This window comes from Dryobates pubescens, chromosome 2 (genome assembly GCF_014839835.1).
Source record: "Dryobates pubescens isolate bDryPub1 chromosome 2, bDryPub1.pri, whole genome shotgun sequence".
In the NCBI taxonomy this organism is placed as follows: domain Eukaryota; kingdom Metazoa; phylum Chordata; class Aves; order Piciformes; family Picidae; genus Dryobates; species Dryobates pubescens.
Window position 1 is genome coordinate 9823806 of NC_071613.1, and position 20998 is coordinate 9844803.

Consider the following 20998-nt stretch of genomic DNA (forward strand, 5'->3'; position numbering starts at 1 on the left):
TGCTGATGGATGAGAAACTGGACATGAGCAGGCAGTGTGAGCTTGCAGCCCACAAGGCCAATGGCATCCTGAGAGATCCACAGAGGTGATTCTACCACTTTGCTCTGGTGAGACCTCCCCTGGAGTACTGTGTTCAGCTCTGGAGCCCTCAATATAGAAAGCACATGGACCAGATGGAGAGGGTACAGAGGAGGGCCATGAAAATGATCAGGGAGTTGGAGCACCTCTGCTACGAGGGCAGGCTGAGAGAGCTGGGAGTGTTCAGCCTAGAGAAGAGAAGGCTCCAGGGAGACCTAAGAGCAGCCTTCCAGTACCTGAAAGGACCTGAAGGATGGAGAGAGACTGTTTACAAAGGCCTGCAGTGACAGGACAAGAGGCAATGGCTTCAAACTAGAAAAGAGCATATTTAGACGGGGTATCAGGAACAAGTTCTTTACTACTGAGTGTGGTGGAGCACTGGAGCAGGTTACTCGGGGAGGCGGTTGAGGCCCCTTTCCTGGAGATAGTCAAGGTAAGGCTCGACGAGGCCTTGGGCAGCCTGATCTAGTTGAGGATGTCCCTGCTGAGTGCGGGGAGGTCAGACTGGATGACCTTTGGAGGTCCCTTCTGGCCTGGACCATTCTGTGATTCTATTCTGTAATTCTAGGTTTCCTTCCAACATAAGCCCTTCTGTGATTGCAAGTTGCTGCTGGAACAAACACACATCAAATTGGCTTTACTTGCAGTGACATCTCCCAGCAGTAAGACTGACACCTACTTGCAGAAACAAGTTTTTAACAGCCACTTTAAAAAGAAGATGCAGCAGAGGAACAAGTCCAGAAATCGGTCCTATATTGTACACATTTTCTAATGTCTTCTCATCACTTTGAAGTGTGGGAAGTGAATTTCCCTCAAAATATCATAAGAAACAAAGTACCAGTCCTAACTTCAAATACTACCTTTGAGTTAACCCAAGGCTTGCATAACTTCAATGAATCCATTTAGAGATGAGACAGCTGAAGAAATATTACTCTGTGTAAGCCTAGAAAATCCCCTTCTGCAGATACAATCCTTTCTCATTTTACACTTGCCAACTTCTGATTCCCATGAGCTTTCAGCTACTGATGGTGTGAGATGAGATGTCTTTTGCTCTATCTTTAGCAGCAGTTTATTTTCTCTGCTTGAGAACAGACAGAAGTATTTGAAAGAACTCACCAGACGTAGAAAAGTGGAAAAAACTAAAAAGGTTCCGATCTACAACCTGCTCTGAAGCAAACTGTCATGCTTGGGTGAAGGGTCAGGAGAACAAGTCTTGTGAGGAGTGGCTGAGGGATCTGGGATTGTTTGGTCTGGAGAGGAGAGGGTTGAGGGGAGACCTTCTGGCCTTCTACAACCCCCTGAAAGGAGGTGGGAAGAGAGGTGGGTGTTGGTCTCTTCTCCCTAGTAATTAGCAGTAAGATGAGAGGAAATAGTCTCAAGTTGTACCAGGGGACATTTAGGTTAGACAAGAGAAACAATTTCTTTACTGGAAGAGTGGTCAAGCATTGGAACAAACTGCTCAAGGAGGTGGTGGAGTCACCATCCCCAGAGAGGTTCAGAAAATGTACAGACATAGCATTTTGGGCACATGGTTTAGTGGGCAGGCTAGTGTTGGGTTGCTGGTTGGATTAGATGATCACAGAGGTCTTTTCCAACCTTAATGATTCTATGGTCATTTTTTCATTTAACACTAGACATATGAAAACTCACATCCAGGGAAGACAAACGTTACTTGCCAATTTCCCTTGGGTTTGGCCTGTGCTGTCTAGATCTAGGTGCTTCACTATTTATTCTTTTCTACACACACAAAACCACACAAGGCTGTGGGTTTGGTTTTTTTGCTCAAATGCAATAAATATATTTGTTATTGAGAGGTTCCTTAGAGTGTCTCTAGCACGAGATTTAAAGTAAATCCTCTCACTGCATATCCCATCTAAGAAAAACACAGTGCCAGAAAGGCTCATGTGCCATGTGCAGACTCCAGGGCAAAGTGTAATATTAAAGCACCATTTGCTGCAAAACAGAGGTACAACAACCGTCTGAAGACCAGAGGTTGTGCTCCTCAGCTCCTCAACGAGTGCAACTGCACGGCACATTTTATTTTCTAGTCTTATTGTTGTTTCCTTTGGACTTTTCAGAATCTGAAAAATCCCATCTTCAGGAACTATTTCCTGCTTTCTGCACAAACTCTGCTCTTGTGAGACCCGCCCCACCTCAAATATTGCATCCAATTCTGGTGTTTCCAGCATAAGAAGGACACAGAGCTGTTAAAGCAAGTCCAGAGGAGGGCCACACAAAGATGATCCAAGGGCTGGAACACCTCTGCTATGAGGATAGGCTGAGGGAGCTGGGGTTGTTCAGTCTGGAGAAGAGAAGACTCTGAGGGCATATTAGGGCTGCCTTGCAATATCTGAAGGGAGTCTGCAGGAAGGCTGGAGAGGGACTTCACATCTGGGTGTCTATCAAGAGGACAAGGGGGAATGGTTTGAAGCTGAGGGAGAGTAGGTTAGACTGGATCTGAGGGAGTTGCCCAGGGAGGTTATGGATGCCTCCTCCCCAGGGATGTTCAAGGCCAGGCTGGATGAGGCCTTGGGCAGCCAAGTCTGGTTGAGATGCGTCCCTGGCCATGGCAGAGGGTTTGGAGTAGATGATCTCTGAGGTTCCTTCCAACTCAAGCTGTTCTGTGATTCCAATAATAGCGATCATTTTAGATAGCACTTCTGTACTAATGCCTGTGTCTTACGGTTGTACTCACGTAATCTGTTTGGCATCATAGTGTATATCACATCATATCATCTTTCTTACAGTGCTAATTAGCATTTTCTGAGACACATCTGTGTCATCATGGACCAGTTTAGACAACAATACAGAACACGCAAACAAGATGCTCAAGGAGTAATGATGCTCTCCAATGAACAAAACATCAATTGGTCTTTAGCTCACACAAAAATCTCAGTAACTTCCATTTGACTATTTCCCAATTAAGATTTAGTGGAAACAAATATGCTATTACATGGCTCCTTTTCCTATTTTTTCATCTTAAAAGGTTAGGTTTTACTGAAGAAATTCTGTTTCACTGAAATTAGTTGATCTGGAGAAAACACACAAAAAAAGAATAGCACCTCTGGCATGGAGAGAAATCTGGGACACTGCACACTGTTAAGCTGCTAGTGCCACTGTCTGAGGGAAAAAAGCTCTAAAGACAGAGGCTGATTTGGAGTAAAAGATGGGAAGAAAAGGAAAGAATCAAAGCATAGCTCACAAAGAAAGGAATTGCTCTTTCCCTTCCCACAAAGGACACAAGCCCAAATCATCTTAATTTTTTCCCCTTTCTAAAAAAAAATTCATAAAAATTGTCATCCACACAGAGAAGCCAATCTGCCTTAAAACCCAGGAGGCATTAGCCACTCCTCCTCCTCCTCCTCTTGATGCCTAAGTGTCATCCTCTTTGTTTGAACAGCAGAGCAGGTTCAGTACCATCTTTCCAGTTACACTGCTCCTCTACAAACCACAACACTCTGAACAGATGTTTAAAACTGCACTTGTCCTTCTCTCTCTGATTGGCAGCTTCTGTTGCAGTGGGACATACTCTCAGATATATTTTTGTACTTACCATTGGAAGGTCTTTGAGAATTTGTATACCATCTCCTGGCCCCATATGTGCTATGTGGTTAAAATTAGTTGGGTTAGAAATTAATTTGTTTCTCATTTCTGGGTCACGTAGCATCTCCCTGGAAGAGAAAAGAATTTGTTTAGGAATTTCATCTGAAGTGAGGATGGACATCTATAAAACATGTACAGCTTTGTTTATCAGCTACTTTAAATGGAAATTGACCATGTTAACTGTGATAAACCCTTGCCATCATATCACGAGTGGCATGGACAAGCTTCCGCCTTGAAGAAAAGGCAAGAGGCCAGAAGAAAAGAATGTTCTTTGCAGGCTAACAGCCCAGGTCCCAGTAGTTACTAACAAGCAAAGATAATCCAACCACTGTGAGCTGATAAAAAGCTCTGTAAGATGAGTAAAAGCAGAAATCGTTTGTAATGGATTATGAAGTGGAGATGCAAATGAAGCAAGAAATATGACGATAGGATTGAAATAGTACTGCAGTACCTTTCTCAGCCTGTGGTCAGAATTAAAAGCTCTTCAAAATAGCAAGGATGCATTTCAGTACTCAGAACAAATAAAACTTCAAAAGATCAGCTCAGAAAAGGCAAAGACAAGAACTTGAGTATTATCTCCACTGTATGCAGCTGTATAGTTTTCTTAGAGCCAAAAAGACAGAAAACCTGGGAGCCAGCTATCAGTGGAAGACACTGGAAATTAGAAGACTGAAAAAGTTCTTGGAGTGTAGCTTGACACAGTAGCAGATCATCTTCAGTGAGTGATCATAAATGGTCAGGTCAGCAGCACCCTCTGTGAACAGGAGTAGTGCAGACCTAGTTTTACTGGCATTTAGGAAGGTATTTGTGACCTGTTAAAGACATCTATTAGAAACACATCCTGAAGGCCTGCATCCTCAGAAGAGGTGAATTTTCTGGTATGTAGAGAATGTTTAGGTAGTTAAATCTATAAATAAATGGGGAAAAAAGCAGATGTCTTGGAATATTGCTAAGACCACAATTGCCTTGAGGAAGAAAAGCAGAGTCTGAAAGTAGTTAATCCACATGCATAGCTAGCAGTGTTACCTCCTTTGGCAAAGTGTTTATTACAAATCTTTACGTACACAGTAGATGTGCACCCCTCTGTGCACTCTTATATCCAGTATGTGGAGACATGCATCCCAAATTACAGCTGCTTCACATAATTACACTGAGCTAATGAGTACTTATGTAGCCAGTGCATCTCCATGTGCTAACTGGTATAAACACAGATTAAACATTGAGGATTAACATGGTAGTGAAGAGACAGAAACATCTGAATAGGCGTTCCAGAAAGCAGCAAATTAAGTACTACACTAGAGAAGAGCAGAGAAGGCTGTGGGTGGACCTTATAGCTGCCTTCCAATACTTGAAGGGAGCCTTCAGGATAGGCTGGAGAGGGACTTTTCATAAGGGTGTCTACTGACAGGACAAGTTTTAAGTTGAGGGAGTGTAGGTTTAGACTGCATCTTATCAAGAAGTTCTTCAGTAGGAGAGTGGTGAAACACTGGAACAGGTTGCCCAGGGAGGTTGTGGCTGCCTCCTCCCTGGAGATGTTCAAAGCCAGGCTGGATGAGGCCTTGAGCAGCTGAGTCTAGTTGAGAGGCATCCCTGCCCGTGGGGAGAGGTTGAAGCAGATGATCTCTGAGGTCCCTTCCAACCTAAGGCATTCTATGATTCTACATTAGCATCAGTCACTGTCCTTCAGGGCCTACAGGCACATACAGAAGGCAAGGACACGTTGAGTACCGACCTCCTCTGCTGCATCCTCTCCTCCTCTGGAACTCTGAAGGAGTAGCGGCGCTTGTTGTTGATGTTTCGAACCATCTGCTTCCGGCTGTTATCTGATGTCTCAGGAACTACTAGTTCATCACCCTCTGAAATCAATATTAAACACCATGATCCAGGGGGACAATTCATTAGGTATCCATGGAATTTGAATTCAAAGATATTTAGGTATTTTCTCCCTCTGCTTTTGATATTGTTGGTCACCCCTTACTGCCCACCAAACTCAAACAAACACTTTGTGGTGTCCTTGGTCACTCTCTAACCTGCTAGACAGCAACAGACTTAATCTTTCTTCACACCTGAGCTGCCAAAACTGCATCCTCAAAATAGCACCGATTAATTCCGTCAAACAAAACATTCAGGTGAGCAGGAGAGGATCCCAGTCCTCTATGTCAAACTTCCTTTGGCAGCTCTCGCTGAAAAATCTCTACAACAGTCTTGTTCTGCCAGCCTTCTGGAAATTCAAGGGAAGAGGCTTTTTCATGCTTTCCCTACTTCAGAGCCTACTCTTTTGGAAATGCTTGAACACTGATGTAATTTTGGAGCAACTCTTGGAAAAAGAGAAGATGTGGGAAGCAGTAGCAATCATACAACAGAAGGTTTACTTTGAATGAACCCTCCCCAACTGCTCTGTCTTGCTTTATACATATGGAGACTAAAGTTACACTTAATAGGCTTGAACACAGCTACTGCTCACTGCCAAAACAGTTTTTGCACAAACTGAAATCTCTTCTTTCCTTAAGATCAACTGAAGAATTCTCAGGTTGCCCAGGCAAGTAGTTGAGGCCCCATCCCTGGGGATATTCAAGGTGAGGCTTGACAAGGCTCTGAGCAACCTGATCTAATAGAGGATGTCCTGCAGGGGGTTGACCAGATGACCTTCAGAGGCCCCTTCCAACCCACACCATTCTATGATTCCAAGTGTGGGATTTACTAGGAAAGCAGCTGCAGGAATAAAACTTACAGACTGTTAAAGAGATATACCTGGAGGATACTTTACTGTTTGTCAACATATTCTGAAAGATAGCAGTGTCCTTCTGATTCTACACTCTCCAGTTTCTTTTTTCCCCCTTCTCCTTTCTGCTCTACTTTGAATGTTTCAACTCTATTAGGACCTAAAAAATTTGTTACATGTGCTTCCACCATATTGCTGGTCTTTACCACTGCCACTCCTCTTGTGCTGATTTGCTAGTCCTTTAAATGAACACTGAAACACAGACACCACCACTAGATGTTTCTAGAGCATTTAATTTCCACTCTTTTCAGAACAGTTGTTTTTAAAAAAGCAGCTTTTGATTGTTAGAATGAAGCACATCCCCTTTCATCTAAGAGGTTAAACAAAAGGTTAAGGAAATTACTCAGGAGCATGCTTATAAAATGGACTCTAAATAAAGTGAAAATAAATCATTAAGACTCACAACAAAACCAGAATTCTGAAGCTAAGATGATGGCACACAGTTGTATGAAGTCCCATGAATATGTAATATTGTATTACTTCCTGATCCTTGGGAAAGGTTTGTTTAGGTTAATTATGCACTCTGTGGACCAGTATATAATGGGTGGCTACCAGGAGGATGGAGACTCCTTTTCTAGCAAGGAGTCCCATGGAAAAGACAAGGGGTGATGGGCACAAGTTACTGATGGGGAGATTCCCATTGGACTCCAGAAGAAATATTTCCCCATGAGAACAGTTAAACACTGGAATCACCTCTCAAGAGGAGCCCTACATTGGACAGTATGAAGACTCAGCTTGCCAAGGTGCTGGGCCAGCTCATTTCAACTCTACTGTGACCAAGAAAAGTTGGACCAGATGATCCTTGGAGTCCCTTCCAACCTGGCATTCTGTGATAAAATTATTCTGCTACTGCCATTATCATTATTAAAGTCTTTAACTGTGGGAGCATTTCCAAACAGCACTCTGTCAGGTGATCCCCTATTTGGAGGGAGCATCGAGTCATTCTGTTTCCTACTTCCAGTCTTCATTCAAGTCTTCATTGAATATTCAAAAGGGAATAAAACTTCAGAGTAGCTGCCTATTATTGCAGTCACGGTGGGATCTGCAAGTTTTGACTTTCTCCCAGGTTAACAAGGATAAGTTTGAAGGATTACTTTCTCCAATGCACTGATCCAGGTCAAAAAAACCCCACCACAATCTAAAAGCACTTTGTAAACAAACAAACAAACAATTGCATGATGAAAATGGGCTTCTCATTACTTACCTGCCATTTTATTTTTGAAATATATTAATCTAACTGTCTCCAAGCCTAAAAGGTTTAGTGATCCTTCTGTATTCAAGGGTCGTACCTGAAAGGAGGAAAATCAGGCTCTGTGATAGTAATAACTCACATCCATATAGAGCATCTCATTCTGAAATCTCCAAAGTGCACCAGAAACTCAAAAGGAGCACTGTAATAAAGCCAACCAGGGAGCAGAACAGTGCAACTGTCCAGAACAAAGTCTGCTTCACAGCAGAGCTGCAGGCTATGGGAGCAGTGTCTCCTAGCCCCAGTGACACATGGCAGCTCTGAAGAACAACTGCCACTCAAAGCCATGAAGCAAAGTTAAAACCAGTTTTGGATTTTAAAACTTCTGTTTGGAGAACAAGTACAGAGAAGAAGTTCTGCACAACTAGAGTGGCGAAATACTGGAACAGGCTGCCCAGGGATGTGACTGAGGCTCTGTGCCCTTCCAACTTAGGCCATGCTATGATTCTGTCTACAGTGTTCTCAAGCAGCAGAAGGTACTTAACACCTGCCATCTTCTGGCAGTAGCAGACATGCAATCAGTCCCAAAGAAGCCAGATGCATTTAACACCAAGGCACTGTTCTTGGTGTTGTATCACTAAGTAAACTCCAGATTGGTCATTCATCTAAAACAGTGAGAAGATATCCAAACATCTTCCATGTCTTCTATTTCCAACAAAAAGCCCCACTTTCTTTGCACTAGCTCTTCTTTCCACTCAATCACATTTAGACAGTTGTAATGATGGCTTCTACTGTGCTTTAAGAACCTGGTATGACTGTAGCAGAGCATGACTGAGCCTAGCTTTCAACTGGGACTGAAACAGTTGAATTACCTTTTTGAGAGGAATAGTCTGAATCCACTCCATGGAGTTCACGTCAAAGATATCAATTGCATTTTCACTGTACACAGAGAGGTATGGTGCATTGTAACCTGTGAGGAAATGACAAGGTCATGTGCTTTGAGACAGGGCTCAAAACAGACAAAATTTCACAGTTTATAACTACATTTATTAAAAAAAACCCAAACACATAAATAAATCTGTAACCCAACAACAACCTCTGCAAAATTGTGTGGGGGGAGGTTCAGGGTGGAGATTAGGAACAATTTCTTTCCTGCAAGAGTGGTGAGGCATTGGAATAGGCTGCCCAGGGACATGGTAAAGTCACCATCCCTGGAGCTGTTCAAGAAACATGTGGCCACAGCACTTTGGGACATAGTTTAATGGCCACGGTGGTGTTGGGTCAGTTGTTGGACTTGATGATCTTAAGAGGTTTTTTCCAACCCAAACAATTCTATGAGTCTATGACTATACACTAAATGACCATCAGTTGGAATTAAGCATAAAAAGAGTAATAAAAATCTCCATGTTTCCTTCTAGCTTTAAATCTCTCATTTTGTGGATTGTAAAGAGAAGGCTAGTGCTGCTTATCTTGCACGTTTCCCCATGATGAAATTTGTTTCACTGGGACCACGTCTAAAGGAGAATTTGTTATTTCCATGTTGGGAAGAGGATTGCCATAGTCTGCCAACAGTAACAAGAGCATCCAATTTGTGTTTCAGTGCACCAGGTTTTGCTACAAAATACACCTCCATTCAGATTAGGAACAACATCAAGTCACTTCATTTAAGGTGATGAAAAATCCTACACCAATACCAGTGAGCAGTAGAGATGTGCTAAAGATGAAAATACCTGGTTTTTCAGTCTATCACAGGATCTTATGATTCATTTTTTTCTGGGGCCATTGTAATAATTACACTCTTGATTGAAAACCAGAAGGATACACAGCCCGTAAACGCTGTTCCTTCCACATTCAGAAGGGGCTTCACTCAAACAAGCTAAAACAAAGATGATCCAAGGGCTGGAGCACCTCTGCTACGAAGATAGGCTGAGGCAGCTGGGGTTGTTCAGCTCGGAAAAAAGAAGGCTGTGGGGGGGACCTTAAAGCTGCCTTCCAATACCTGAAGGGAGCTTACAAGAAGGCTGGAGAGGGACTTTCCGTAAGGGTGTCTAGCAACAGGACAAGGGGGAAAGGTTTGAAGCTGAGGGAGAGCAGGGTTAGACTGGATCTTAAGAAGAAGTTTCTCAGTACAAGGGTGGGGAGACTGTGTGTGAACCATCACACTCTGGAATAGGTTGCCCAGAGTGAAGTTGTGGATGCCTCCTCCCTGGTGGTGGTCAAGGCCAGACTGGATGAGGCCTTGAGTCTAATTGAGAAGTGTCAACATAAAATAGCAGGCAGACTGCCAGAGAAGGCAACTTACAACAAGAAGATGGAGTCGCAGGCCACATCAATTCCTGTTGCCGAGACCTTCGGCCCTGGCAGTCAACGTAAACCCCTACGCTGCTAAAACACAGCAGGTATTCTTTGTTTGAGATTTCGACTGCACAGATGGCATCAGTTGGCTGCTGTGAGACAAACGAGAGTGTGTGGTCATCCGGATGGAGCAGGCTGTAGGGGCTGCCCTCTCCGTGCAGGGGGTATTTTAAGAAACCTGACTGGTAGCCCACGCAAAGCCGGTCGCTGAAGATTGCCATCCACTGGACGTTGCCCTGGACTTGGATCTCCTTGATCTTTTTGTGCCGTGTCTTGCTCTGATTGAGTTCATAACAGAGGACCTGCCTTTTCATGGCTACACACAGGCAGGTCAGGGCTCCGTGGCGCACGTGGCCAGACACTATGGACTGGCAGCCTTTCGTCTCCGCCAGCTTGTAGAACTCAGTCTCCCTTCCATCCAGGGCAGCCACAGGGAACAGCCGCACGTGACGGTTTCGTCCCGAGATCACTGCCACCAGCTGCTCGCTGGGGATGAGCTCGATCTGATGAACCTTCTTGTTGTCACCAACACGGACAATCTCTGGAAACAAAACAAAACAAACACACACGCACACCCCCAAACCCAAGTCAGTAATGTTCAAGTGAAAAGTGGTTACAACAGAAGTATCTGTAAAGATTAACTAAGGCAGCAACCCAAGTGATGCCCTTCATTGCTTCCTTGCAATATTTAAATGTATGCAATCAGAACTTCTATTCCAGAAACAGCAGATGTGGCAATGCTGGACAGACCTTTGGCTTTTCCTTATCAGGAAGCAGCACACAGCTGCATCAACTCACACCTTGAGTACTGTGTCCAGTTCTAGGCCCCTCAGTTTAGGAAGGACATCGAGACACTTGAATGTGTCCAGAGAAAGGCAACAAGGCTGGGGAGAGGCCTCGAGCACAAGCCCTATGAGGAGAGGCTGAGGGAGCTGGGTTTAGCCTGGAGAAGAGGAGGCTCAGGGGAGACCTCATTGCTCTCTACAACTACCTGAAAGGTGGTTGTAGCCAGGAAGGGGTTGGTCTCTTCTCTCTAGCAACCAGCACCAGAACAAGAGGACACAGTCTCAAGTTGCACCAGGGGAAGTTTAGGCTGGAGGTGAGGACAAAGTTCTTCACTGAGTGAGTCGTTCGTCATTGGAATGGGCTGCCCAGGGAGGGTGTGGAGTCACCATCCCTGGAGGCGTTCAAGAGGGGATTGGACGTGGCACTTGGTGCCATGGTCCAGTCATGAGGTCTGTGGTGACAGGTTGGACTTGATGATCTTTGAGGTCTCTTCCAACCTTGGTGATACTGAGATACTGTGAAAATGCTTCCTTGTGAGAATGGTTTGCAGGAGAAAGCCCAGAGAGGCTGTGGAATCTCCATCTGTGGGGATTTTGAGGACCTGACTGAACAAAATCTTGAGCAATCTGGTCTGAATTCAGTGTTAAGCCTGCTATAAACAAGGGAAGAAAACCTTCAACTGCATTCAAGATGCTCAATCTTTGTTATGGGAAAGGATCCCCAAAACAGAGAACACCACCTTGAGGTTTCTCTCTTGTGTGGGGACTGTCCAGCTGATAGCGTTGCAGAGAAAACATGAAACCAGAAGATATTGAAAGCAAAAAGGTTACAGAGTTACTTCCAGATTGTTTAATATTAAGGAAATTACTACCAGTTCCCAATGTCTTACCGTCTTTGGTGACATGCACAACAAATAATCCTTCTTCATTCCCCAGAGCTATTCTTTCATGGTCTGTAGTAAGATTTAAAAAAAAATAATTAAAAAAGAAGTTATTTTTCTTTGGAAATACTTGACAATAATCAACAACCCTATTGTGGCTTTCCAGTATCTGAAGGGGGCTACAAGAAAGCTGGGGAGGGACTTTTTAGGGCATCAGGTAGTGATAGGACTAGGGGGAATGGAACAAAATTAGAAGTGGGTAGATTCAAATTGGATGTTTGAAGAAGTTCTTCCCCATGAGGGTGGTGAGACACTGGGACAGGTTGCCCAGGGAGGTGGTGGAAGCCTCATCCCTGGAAGTTTTGAAGGCCAGGCTGGATGTGGCTCTGAGCAACCTGCTGTAGTGTGAGGTGTCCCTGCCCATGGGAGGGCAGTTGGAACTGGATGAACCTTGAGGTCCCTTCCAACCCTGACAATTCTATGATTCTATTAATTCTGATTAACAGAGACAGTTTTTTATATCTTTAAATAACAAAAAGAAACCCTAAAGCCAAACCAAACACATTCATCGACTTCCCAATCTTTCCAATTCCTGAAAAAAAAGTATTTTCTCATGTGTCCTATTAGCAGAAACAGCAAGAAATACCATTAAAAAAACCCAAACTCATATTCAGAGCACTTAAGTGTACTACTGACTGTGGAATAAAGTGTAATATTGTATAATTTGAATGACCAGTTTAACCTATTTGATGTAGTTGCATTCAAAATAACTAAATCAATTATGGGTTTAGATTTTCTCTCCAGTCCCATGTGCAGGTATTGTAAAACTCAGTGATCAATGATTATTCTACAGTGCTAATTTTGCCTGGTTAAGGAATTACATTTACAGAATAATAAAATTATTCAGAGTTATGAATAGGTGTGAATAGAGGGAACAGTCTTAAAGACCTGATTGGGTAGTGAATTGCACTCCTCTCTTAAATCTACCCATGCTGCTATATGGGATGAAAACATTACATATTACTCACTATTCAGTACATAACTCCATGTAATATGTTACTCGGGCTGGGTTTATTTTAACCTAAAAAGCAAGCCTTTGGCATACTCAGTGATATCCAACGACAGGACAAGGGGCAATGGGTGCAAGCTGGAGCAGAGGAGGTTTCAGGGGAACATAAGGAAGTATCACAGAATTTCAGGGGCTGGAAAGGGCCTTGAATGATCATCTAGTCCAAATATTTTTTTCACTGTGAGGGTGCTGGAGCCCTGGAGCAGGCTGCTCAGAGAGGTTGTGGAGTCTCCTTCTCTGGAGATATTCAAAACACACCTGGATGCGTTCCAGTGTGACCTGCCCTAGGTGATTCTGCTCTGGCAGCAGGGTTGGACTGGATGATCTTTTGAAGTTCCTTCCAACCCCTAACATTCTGTGATACCCATTTCTCTTATCACTTTCTTGTTCTTAATTTCATACCTATAATTGCTGCTGACTGTGTTGTTTTGATGAGGGGTAAGGTGCTGTCATAAGCCTCTTTGGGAACATAGACTGAGCGGTCTTTGAGCTTGTTCTTCTTCAAGATCCTGTGCAACTCATTCAGCACTCCTACCCACTTGCTCTTTTCATTCTCACCGTCTGCCAGAATCAGGATTGAACACTTATTACTGGATGCAGAGAGCTGGGAAGCTGTAACCTGGAAAATTTTTAAAGATACATCTTAAGTCAGAAGCAATCAAAAAAAAATTCATCATGATCATTTCTACTGCAGTATCAGATGCCACAAAGGGACTTTTTACAAGGGCTTGTAGTGATAGGATGAGAGGGAATGGATTTGAGCAGGAAAAGGGGAGATTCAGACTGAGATTAGGAAGAAATTCTTGATAGTAAGGGTGGTGAGACACTGGAACAGATTGCCCAGGGAGGCTGTGGATGCCCCCTCTCTGGAGGTGTTCAAGGCCAGGCTGGATGAGGCCTTGAGCAACCTGGTCTTGTGGATGGTGTCCCTGCCCATGGTGGGGGGGTTGGAACTGGATGGTTTGAAGGTCCCTTCCAACTTGAACCATTCTATGCCTATAAGTGCCCTTTTAATGAGCTGTCTGAAGTAAGAATACAAAACTTTAGCTTCTGTTAACAGAGAACAGAAAACCCACAGAAAACCTGTAGATGTGAGGAACGCAGCAAAGGAGAGAGAATCTAACTTTTTCTTTATTCCAAATACATTTGTATTTATTCTGTAATTGAGGAATGTCTAACTAAGCTAACCCAGTGTTTCTCACAACAGTTTCTTACAATGTATTCTGTAATTTTAAGACTAATAGATCTGTTAAGAAAATAAGGGAACAGGAATGGCTTTTACAGAAGAATGATTTATGATCCTTTTGCTGCATTTGGTCCAGCTTTTTGCATATAAAAATGAAAGTTCCTTTTGTAGGTTTATCTCCTCAGCATGCAGAGTGATGAACAGCCTGAAAGCTAGAAAAACAAGGGTTGAAATACAATGGTATAGTAAAGAAGTGATAGTGGAATTACTAAGACAGCAAAGTGATTTCATTAAGTCAAAGCTTTAATTCATAGATTCATAGAATGGTTTATGTTAGAAGAGACCTTAAATGACTAGTTCAAATACAAGACAAATATTAGAAAAAGCCAACAATGGCAAAATCCTAACACCAGACAATAGACATAAATTTGGATGACCATTTTACACTAGATCTGATGAATGTGAGTTTTCAGAGATCTAGTGCATAGAATCACTGAATCATTTTGGTTGGGAAAGACCTTTAAGATCATCAAGTCCAACCATTCTCCAGCTCTGCTAAACCTGGTGCTAAACCATGGCCCTCAGCAGCACATCTCTGCCTCTTTGCAACACCAGGGATGAGGATTCAACCACGTCCCTGGGAAGCTTGTTCCAGCCTTTGAGAATCCTTTCAAGGAAGAAGCTTCTTGTAATATTCAACCTAAACCTCCCCTGGTGCAACTTGAATCCATTATCTCTTGCCCTAGAGGAATCTCATGATCTTTCAGCATCACAGATGTATAGAAGAACGTGATGGTGCCCATGTGTTTGCACAATTAAGTTTCTCATCTATACAAAGAAAATATGTGACAGAAAGTCTTCAGGGATAACACAACAGATTAAACTGAGAAGCAGAAGGCAACTTTAGGAGATAAAAATGTAGGTCACAAGGAAGATAAGAATTCCAAACAACTAACAGGAGGTTGAGAAAAGTATGTCTGACTGTGAAATTTAAAAAACATAAACCCCACCTAAAGGAGTAGATGAGAACTTGTCTAAATGCATGGGTTCTATTTTTATCACAGAAACGATACACGTAGAGATCTTTATGCACTGCTGTTGCTGCCATGGATACCACACTTGCAAAGGAAATAAAATACTAGCAAGCTGTTGGTGTGCACACATCACACTGTGAAACCCTGCACTGCTGGGTTCCTAGGGGTGAGATGTAATACTTACCCTAAAGATACAGGGGATATCTTTCCGATTTGCATGGATGACATCTGAGGCCAAGACAGAACTCACTGAGAATTCTTCATCCCTTATGGAAACCACAAACAGAATGGGCAAAGAATTAAGGAGTTATTAACCTCTATTTCCAGAGTACCACAAACAGTGTCATTTTGGAAGGGAAACAAGACAGCAGTGAGACCTGGTATTTTTTAATTATTGTTTCCTATATATCTGCAGATGAAGTTCACAAATGCAGTGTTGCATAATTAAATCCCTGGTAAATATTGATGGAGATAAATCTGTTTAGAGTATCTGGGTTTTGCCTTTTTAAATCAAAACATTCCCCCTCCCCCCAAATAAATGAATTAATGAATCAATCAATCAACCAACAAATTAATGAACTTAAAACATAAGCCTGGATCAAGAACAGCTCTCCAGCTTTTCATTAAAATTGTCTAAGCTAAAGCTGCCTGAGACTTCTTGGACAAACTGAAAACTAACCTACTTCAGAGATAAGCTTTTACTTATCTGGTATGTTAAATGTTCTCAGTACTGCTGAAGACAGTGGAAAAAACTATTTAACTCTTCTGAACCAAAATCTGAATTAGTGTTATCCTATAAAATCCTCTATTAGTTTTATCCTGTGATTTTGCTTCTGTGATAACAAAGATTTACCTGTCTTTCAAAACTCTATTCAACCCTAAAGAGCATATTTTCCTTCTTTCTTCTTACCACATCTTCCACACAGCTGAACAGATACATTCTGGCACATGATGATGTAGTAATAGAAGTTTAAATAGCTACATATGACCACACAAGTGTAGTCCAGGCTACTGCAAATAATCTTTTTTTTTTTTTTTTCCCCTGGAAAATTAGAGGTTCTCAACATGGATTACAATGTTGCATAAAAGCTCTGGACTTTGATTATTGATTTCACAAATTAGGAAAAGCAGGGGGAAAATAATCTCCCAGTGCCCCTGAAAAGCTCCCACTCAGCACCAAAGAGCTTACCTCATGTCTATGACCTGACTCACTACCACGCTGGGCTGGGATGCTTTTCCTTCTGCTACATCATATAGGAAGAGTTTAAAATCACAGATCACTGCCAGCGCTCTCTGCCAACCTTTCTTTACTCCAGCTGGTTTCGGTACCTTTAGCAAAATAAATTCTGATCAACACCCTGTAAGTTTGCATGCAGTCAGAAACCACACAGGGCAGAAATCAATTCATACGCCTAGGCTGACAGGCTTTTTATTCAGTGATAAAGTTAAGCGACATAAGCAATAGCACAGATGCTGTAAGAGCACCAAGCGTAGACCCCACAATATAGGAGTTAAAAAATGCATAGCACCAGACTCTTTCTCCTTGTTTCAAGACCTCATTCAAAGTGGTATTAACAAGTAGAGAGAAATAAATCCATCCAGCTGGTCAGTAGGAATGTGGTCCAAACTATGCTGACCAGTTGTTTTGTATTTCTGTACAAGTGCCCACAGCAATGACGCTAGATGGTACTAGCATCAACAGGAAGAATCAAAACCTCACAGGCCCTGGAAAACGATCAGATCTCTAGAGATATGTCATTCAAAGCCAACTCAAAGCACAATGGCTGACAGAGATGGAGAGAGAATTACTGCTGAAAATGCTAAGAGCTGATTTGTGAAAATTTAGGTTTGTTTCCAAACTGTTACCTTAATGTATAATTGAATCCACCACCCCCCAGTGCCCCTCTTCAGAAAACATTAAGATTTAAATGCCCCAAATGCAGCTACCTGATACTTACTCGGACATGTCCCTCATAAGCTGTTCCTATGCCTTTCTGTGGATCTATTCCCAAAGGTCCCTTAGTCTGTTCAGGAGGGATTGGACATACTGCAGGAGCCTTGTCTGCACAGGTCACATGGCAAGAGAATCCACATACTTGTGAAAAGGAGAAGAAACAGAAAGATTTGATGGTTATTTCTTGTGCCGTGCAACAGCTAGGATAATGCTGACAACGTTTATAGAGGAATCTTCTCTTTTTGACCAATATCTGAATAGTTTCACTGAGCAAATGTAAGTGGGTGCAGAGCAGCAGCTCATAGAATCATAGAACGGTCCAGGCCAGAAGGGACCTCCAAAGATCATCTAGTTTGACCTCCCCACAGTCAACAGGGGCATCCCCAACTAGATCAGGTTGCCCAGGGCCTCATTGAGCCTCACCTTTAATATCTCCAGGGAAAGGGCCTCAACCACCTCTCTGGGCAACCTGTTACAGTGTTCTACTACCCTCATGGTAAAGAACTTCTTCCTAACATCTAATCTAAATCTGCTCTTCTCTAGTTTGAAGCCATTGCCCCTTGTCCTGTCACTGCAGGCTTTTGTACACAGTCTCCCTCCATCATGCTTTTATCATGCTACCCATCGTGCTTGTATCTGCTCTGAATTCTTTCACATTTCCAGAGGTGTATGGATATGGCCTAGTTTCATCCAGGTAAGTAAGAGCCTAATCAGAAGCTCACACTGAGACAATTTCTGTTATTTCCTCTAAGCCCAACTCTATTAGCAAACAAAGAGCTGGAAGCTCCTTTCAGTGATGAGCATCATTTTGTGTACACACAAATAAATTAGTCCTGGAAACAAATGAAATTGGTACTGAATGGCAAAGCTGTCTTACATTTTGTACTAAGCCGGAAAGCAAAGCTACTGTCGCTATAGATGACCACTGACTCTGGCCCCTGAATGCTATTTTAAGCCAACTAAGCTCTTCTACCACCCACTGGAATAAATCTGTCCCCAGATAACTAGGTAATCTCTTATGTAAGTTGTTCACTGTTTGGCTCCTACTGTTAAAAAAGAGGCATGAGAAGATATTCTGTAATTCAAACTACAAACAGAAGACTCCTGCATTATCACACTACAACAGTCAGTGTGCAGCTAGAAGACCTTCAGTTCACATTTAAGAGCTTCCACAGGTGCTCACCTTCACAAGTGCAGCCCTGTCGTATCAAACCCACCATCAGAGAGGTACACTGATTGCATTTTGTTGGCGTGTTAAATGATTTCACAACAAACTGGTGGGCTTTAGGCTGTAAAACAAGCAAAGATGTTAATACCTGCAACACTTTTGAAGAACAGCTACTTCCCCCTCAACCCCCACCCTAGACATGAGTGCATAGGTGTGTTTAACAAGGTAGCTTATTTGTGTTCACTGAAATGAGATCTGAGCTCCTAATACATGATCTTATTCCTTCTCAGTGCTGGGTATTGATAATTTAAAACAGGGGAACTGGAGCTTGTCTAAGAACATGAATTTGCTTCCATTGCAGATAAGAAAGTGACCAAAAGTCTCTCATTGCACTCTCAAAGTTGAAAGTGTCTGTGTATGGATGTGGTTGGTGGGCTCCCAGCAGCCAAAGCCAGCCAACCACACTATTTTCTGAGCTGCAAATTCACTGTTCCTCTGTAAGAAGTGTTGCCTTAATTCAGATCAAACCCCATCATTTTTATGCATGAAAACATGACAGAGTTCAGTTTTATGGAGCTAGGCGCAAGCCATTTCAGAATACTCAATTTAAAAGCAGGAGTATGGATGAAGGACCAGCAGGACAAGGTGAATCTCCCACTCTGCTCTGCTCTTGTGAGACCTTACCTGGAGCACTGTGTCCAATTCTGGTGCCCTCAATCACAAAAGGGACATAGAACTGCTGGAGTGGGTTCAGAGGAAGCCACAAAGCAGACCAGAGGGCTGGAAAACCTCCCCTATGGGGACAGGCTGAGAAAGATAGGGGAATTGAACTTGGAAAAGAGAAGGCTGCAGGGAGACCTTAGATCAGCTCTCATGTACCTGAAGGGGGCTACAAGAAAGCTGGGGAGGGACTTTTTACAAGAGCTTCTAGTGACAGGACAAGAGGGAATGGATTGAAGCTAGAAGAGGGCAGATTTAGACTGAATTTAAGGAAGAAATTCTTTACAGTGAGGGTGGGGAGACACTGGAACAGGTTGCCCAGGGAAGTTGTGGATTTACCCCCCCTGGAAGTGTTCAAGGCAAGGCTGGATGAGGCCTTGAGCAATCTGGTCTAGTAGAAGGTGTCCCTGCTGCCCGTGTTAAGGGGGTTGGAACTAGATGATCTTTAAGGTCCCTTCCAAACCAAATCATTCTATCAATCTATGAAGTTCATTTTGAAAGGGCTTCTCCGTACTTCTTGGGCACACATAATATGTGAGTGAGAGCTTTAATTCTCTGTCCTCTCAGGGATGGCAGTGCAGATGCTGTGGTATCAAAACTAAATGACTACCACCTTCCACTATACCAGGCTGATCAAGGCCTCATCCAATACAGCCTTGAACACCCCCAGGGAGGAGGCATTCACAACCACTCTGGCCAACCTATTCAGAGTCATTAGAATCAGTTTTAAACTAGTCCACTGGATTAGCAAGAGAGTATTACGGTATTTGCTAGCAAATTGTAATAGCCTTGTCATCACCCTCATACTGAAGAACTTCTTCCTAAGATCCAGTCTAACCCTGCTCTCCTTCGGCTTAAACCATTTCCCCTTGTCCTGTTGCTAGATACCCTTATGGAAAGCCCCTCTGCAGCGTTCCTGCAGGAACTCTTCAGGTATTGGAAGGCAGGTCTAAAGGTCCCCCCAGAGTCTTCTCCAGGCTGAACAACCCCAGCTCCCTCAGCCTATCCTCATAGCAGAGGTGCTCCAGCCCTTGGATCATCCTTGTGGCCCTCCTCTGGACTTGCTCCAACAGCTGGAATTGTTGATTCTTCTAGGCAGTTCTGGTTAAGATTACTGCGCAAATCAGCTCCCCTGAAGCTGTTGCCCAGGAGTGACATCTTCCCCCTTACTACATGAACTGTGTGAATGCTTGACTGAATACCTTTGGTGCAGAGAGTCCTGATCCAATGTATGCTGTCCTCATGGTTGGTGTGTGCATTGAACGGGGAGGATGGTCTGCAACCTGAACAGAGTCCCCAAAGGGTCAGTAAGACATCCAACACATGCTCTCAAAGACAGCTTGAATAAAGTACAAAAAGGCCACAAACATCCTACCCACCCCATCCCCAAACACCAAATAAATTAACACAGGACTCACAAAACAAAATCTCCTTTCTCAGAAAAATTATGTGCAAGACTTATCTCCTAAAAGTCAAAATTATATCTGCAATGTATCTTAAACACTTGGTTGAATTTTCTCTTATATAAAATAATCCGAGAATTCAATTTCTTAACAGGGGACACAGTGCACTCGCTGCAGAGCCTGGCTAAGTATTTGGTATTGACAAGACTTTGAGCAGGACTCCAAAGTGTACTCTTACACACTAGAGTCTAACATTAACTTTGTGCCAACATATCTTAAATATTCATGGCTGGGGGTATATTATGAGAGAGTGTAGCTAATAATGGATTCAACATAGGTCCCACCCCTGATCAACTAACCATGTGTGAAAGGAAATGCAACATTCCCCAAAATACAGTTCCCCACTAGTGCAGAAGCTTCCTACAGGGTCCTGAATAGCCTACTGGAGAGGAGAAAACAACTGCAATAGCAATTTTTATATTAATGAAACTATTACTCCTAAAAAACCCACCAAAACCAAAGTTGTAAACACTGAAGTACCTCAATTGGTTCAATCTCACTAGCTGTAGAAGGAGACCTTGATCTTGAATGGAGGTGAGACTTGCTATCTTCGTCCCTTGATGGTGTATTAGACAATGTAAAATTCTCAACTGAATCAATCTAGGAGAACAATTCAAGAGAAAGAAAAAGGAAAAAAAAAAAAGAAGAAGAAGAAGAAAAGAGGGGGGGAAAGAAAAATGACCAAAAAAAGTAAATCAAAGACATCATTAAAAAAGAATTCTTAGGTCTTA

At 42.9% G+C, this 20998-nt stretch overlaps 1 protein-coding gene across 3 annotated transcripts in view; it reads right to left on the reverse strand.

The window, feature by feature from the left end:
* CDC42BPA (CDC42 binding protein kinase alpha) overlaps positions 1–20998 on the reverse strand; it is a 192699-nt gene that overhangs the window by 14958 nt on the left and 156743 nt on the right. For all 3 annotated transcript variants that reach the window (XM_054169969.1, XM_054169985.1, XM_054169978.1), the window contains 13 exons: positions 20748–20867; positions 20007–20087; positions 18100–18205; positions 16921–17057; positions 16152–16291; positions 15147–15228; positions 13145–13361; positions 11683–11745; positions 9955–10548; positions 8525–8622; positions 7668–7752; positions 5414–5537; positions 3632–3749 (listed from right to left, as the gene is read on the reverse strand). In XM_054169969.1, the coding sequence (XP_054025944.1) occupies positions 3632–3749; positions 5414–5537; positions 7668–7752; positions 8525–8622; positions 9955–10548; positions 11683–11745; positions 13145–13361; positions 15147–15228; positions 16152–16291; positions 16921–17057; positions 18100–18205; positions 20007–20087; positions 20748–20867 (1965 nt within the window). The remainder of the gene's footprint in view (positions 1–3631; positions 3750–5413; positions 5538–7667; positions 7753–8524; positions 8623–9954; positions 10549–11682; positions 11746–13144; positions 13362–15146; positions 15229–16151; positions 16292–16920; positions 17058–18099; positions 18206–20006; positions 20088–20747; positions 20868–20998) is intronic.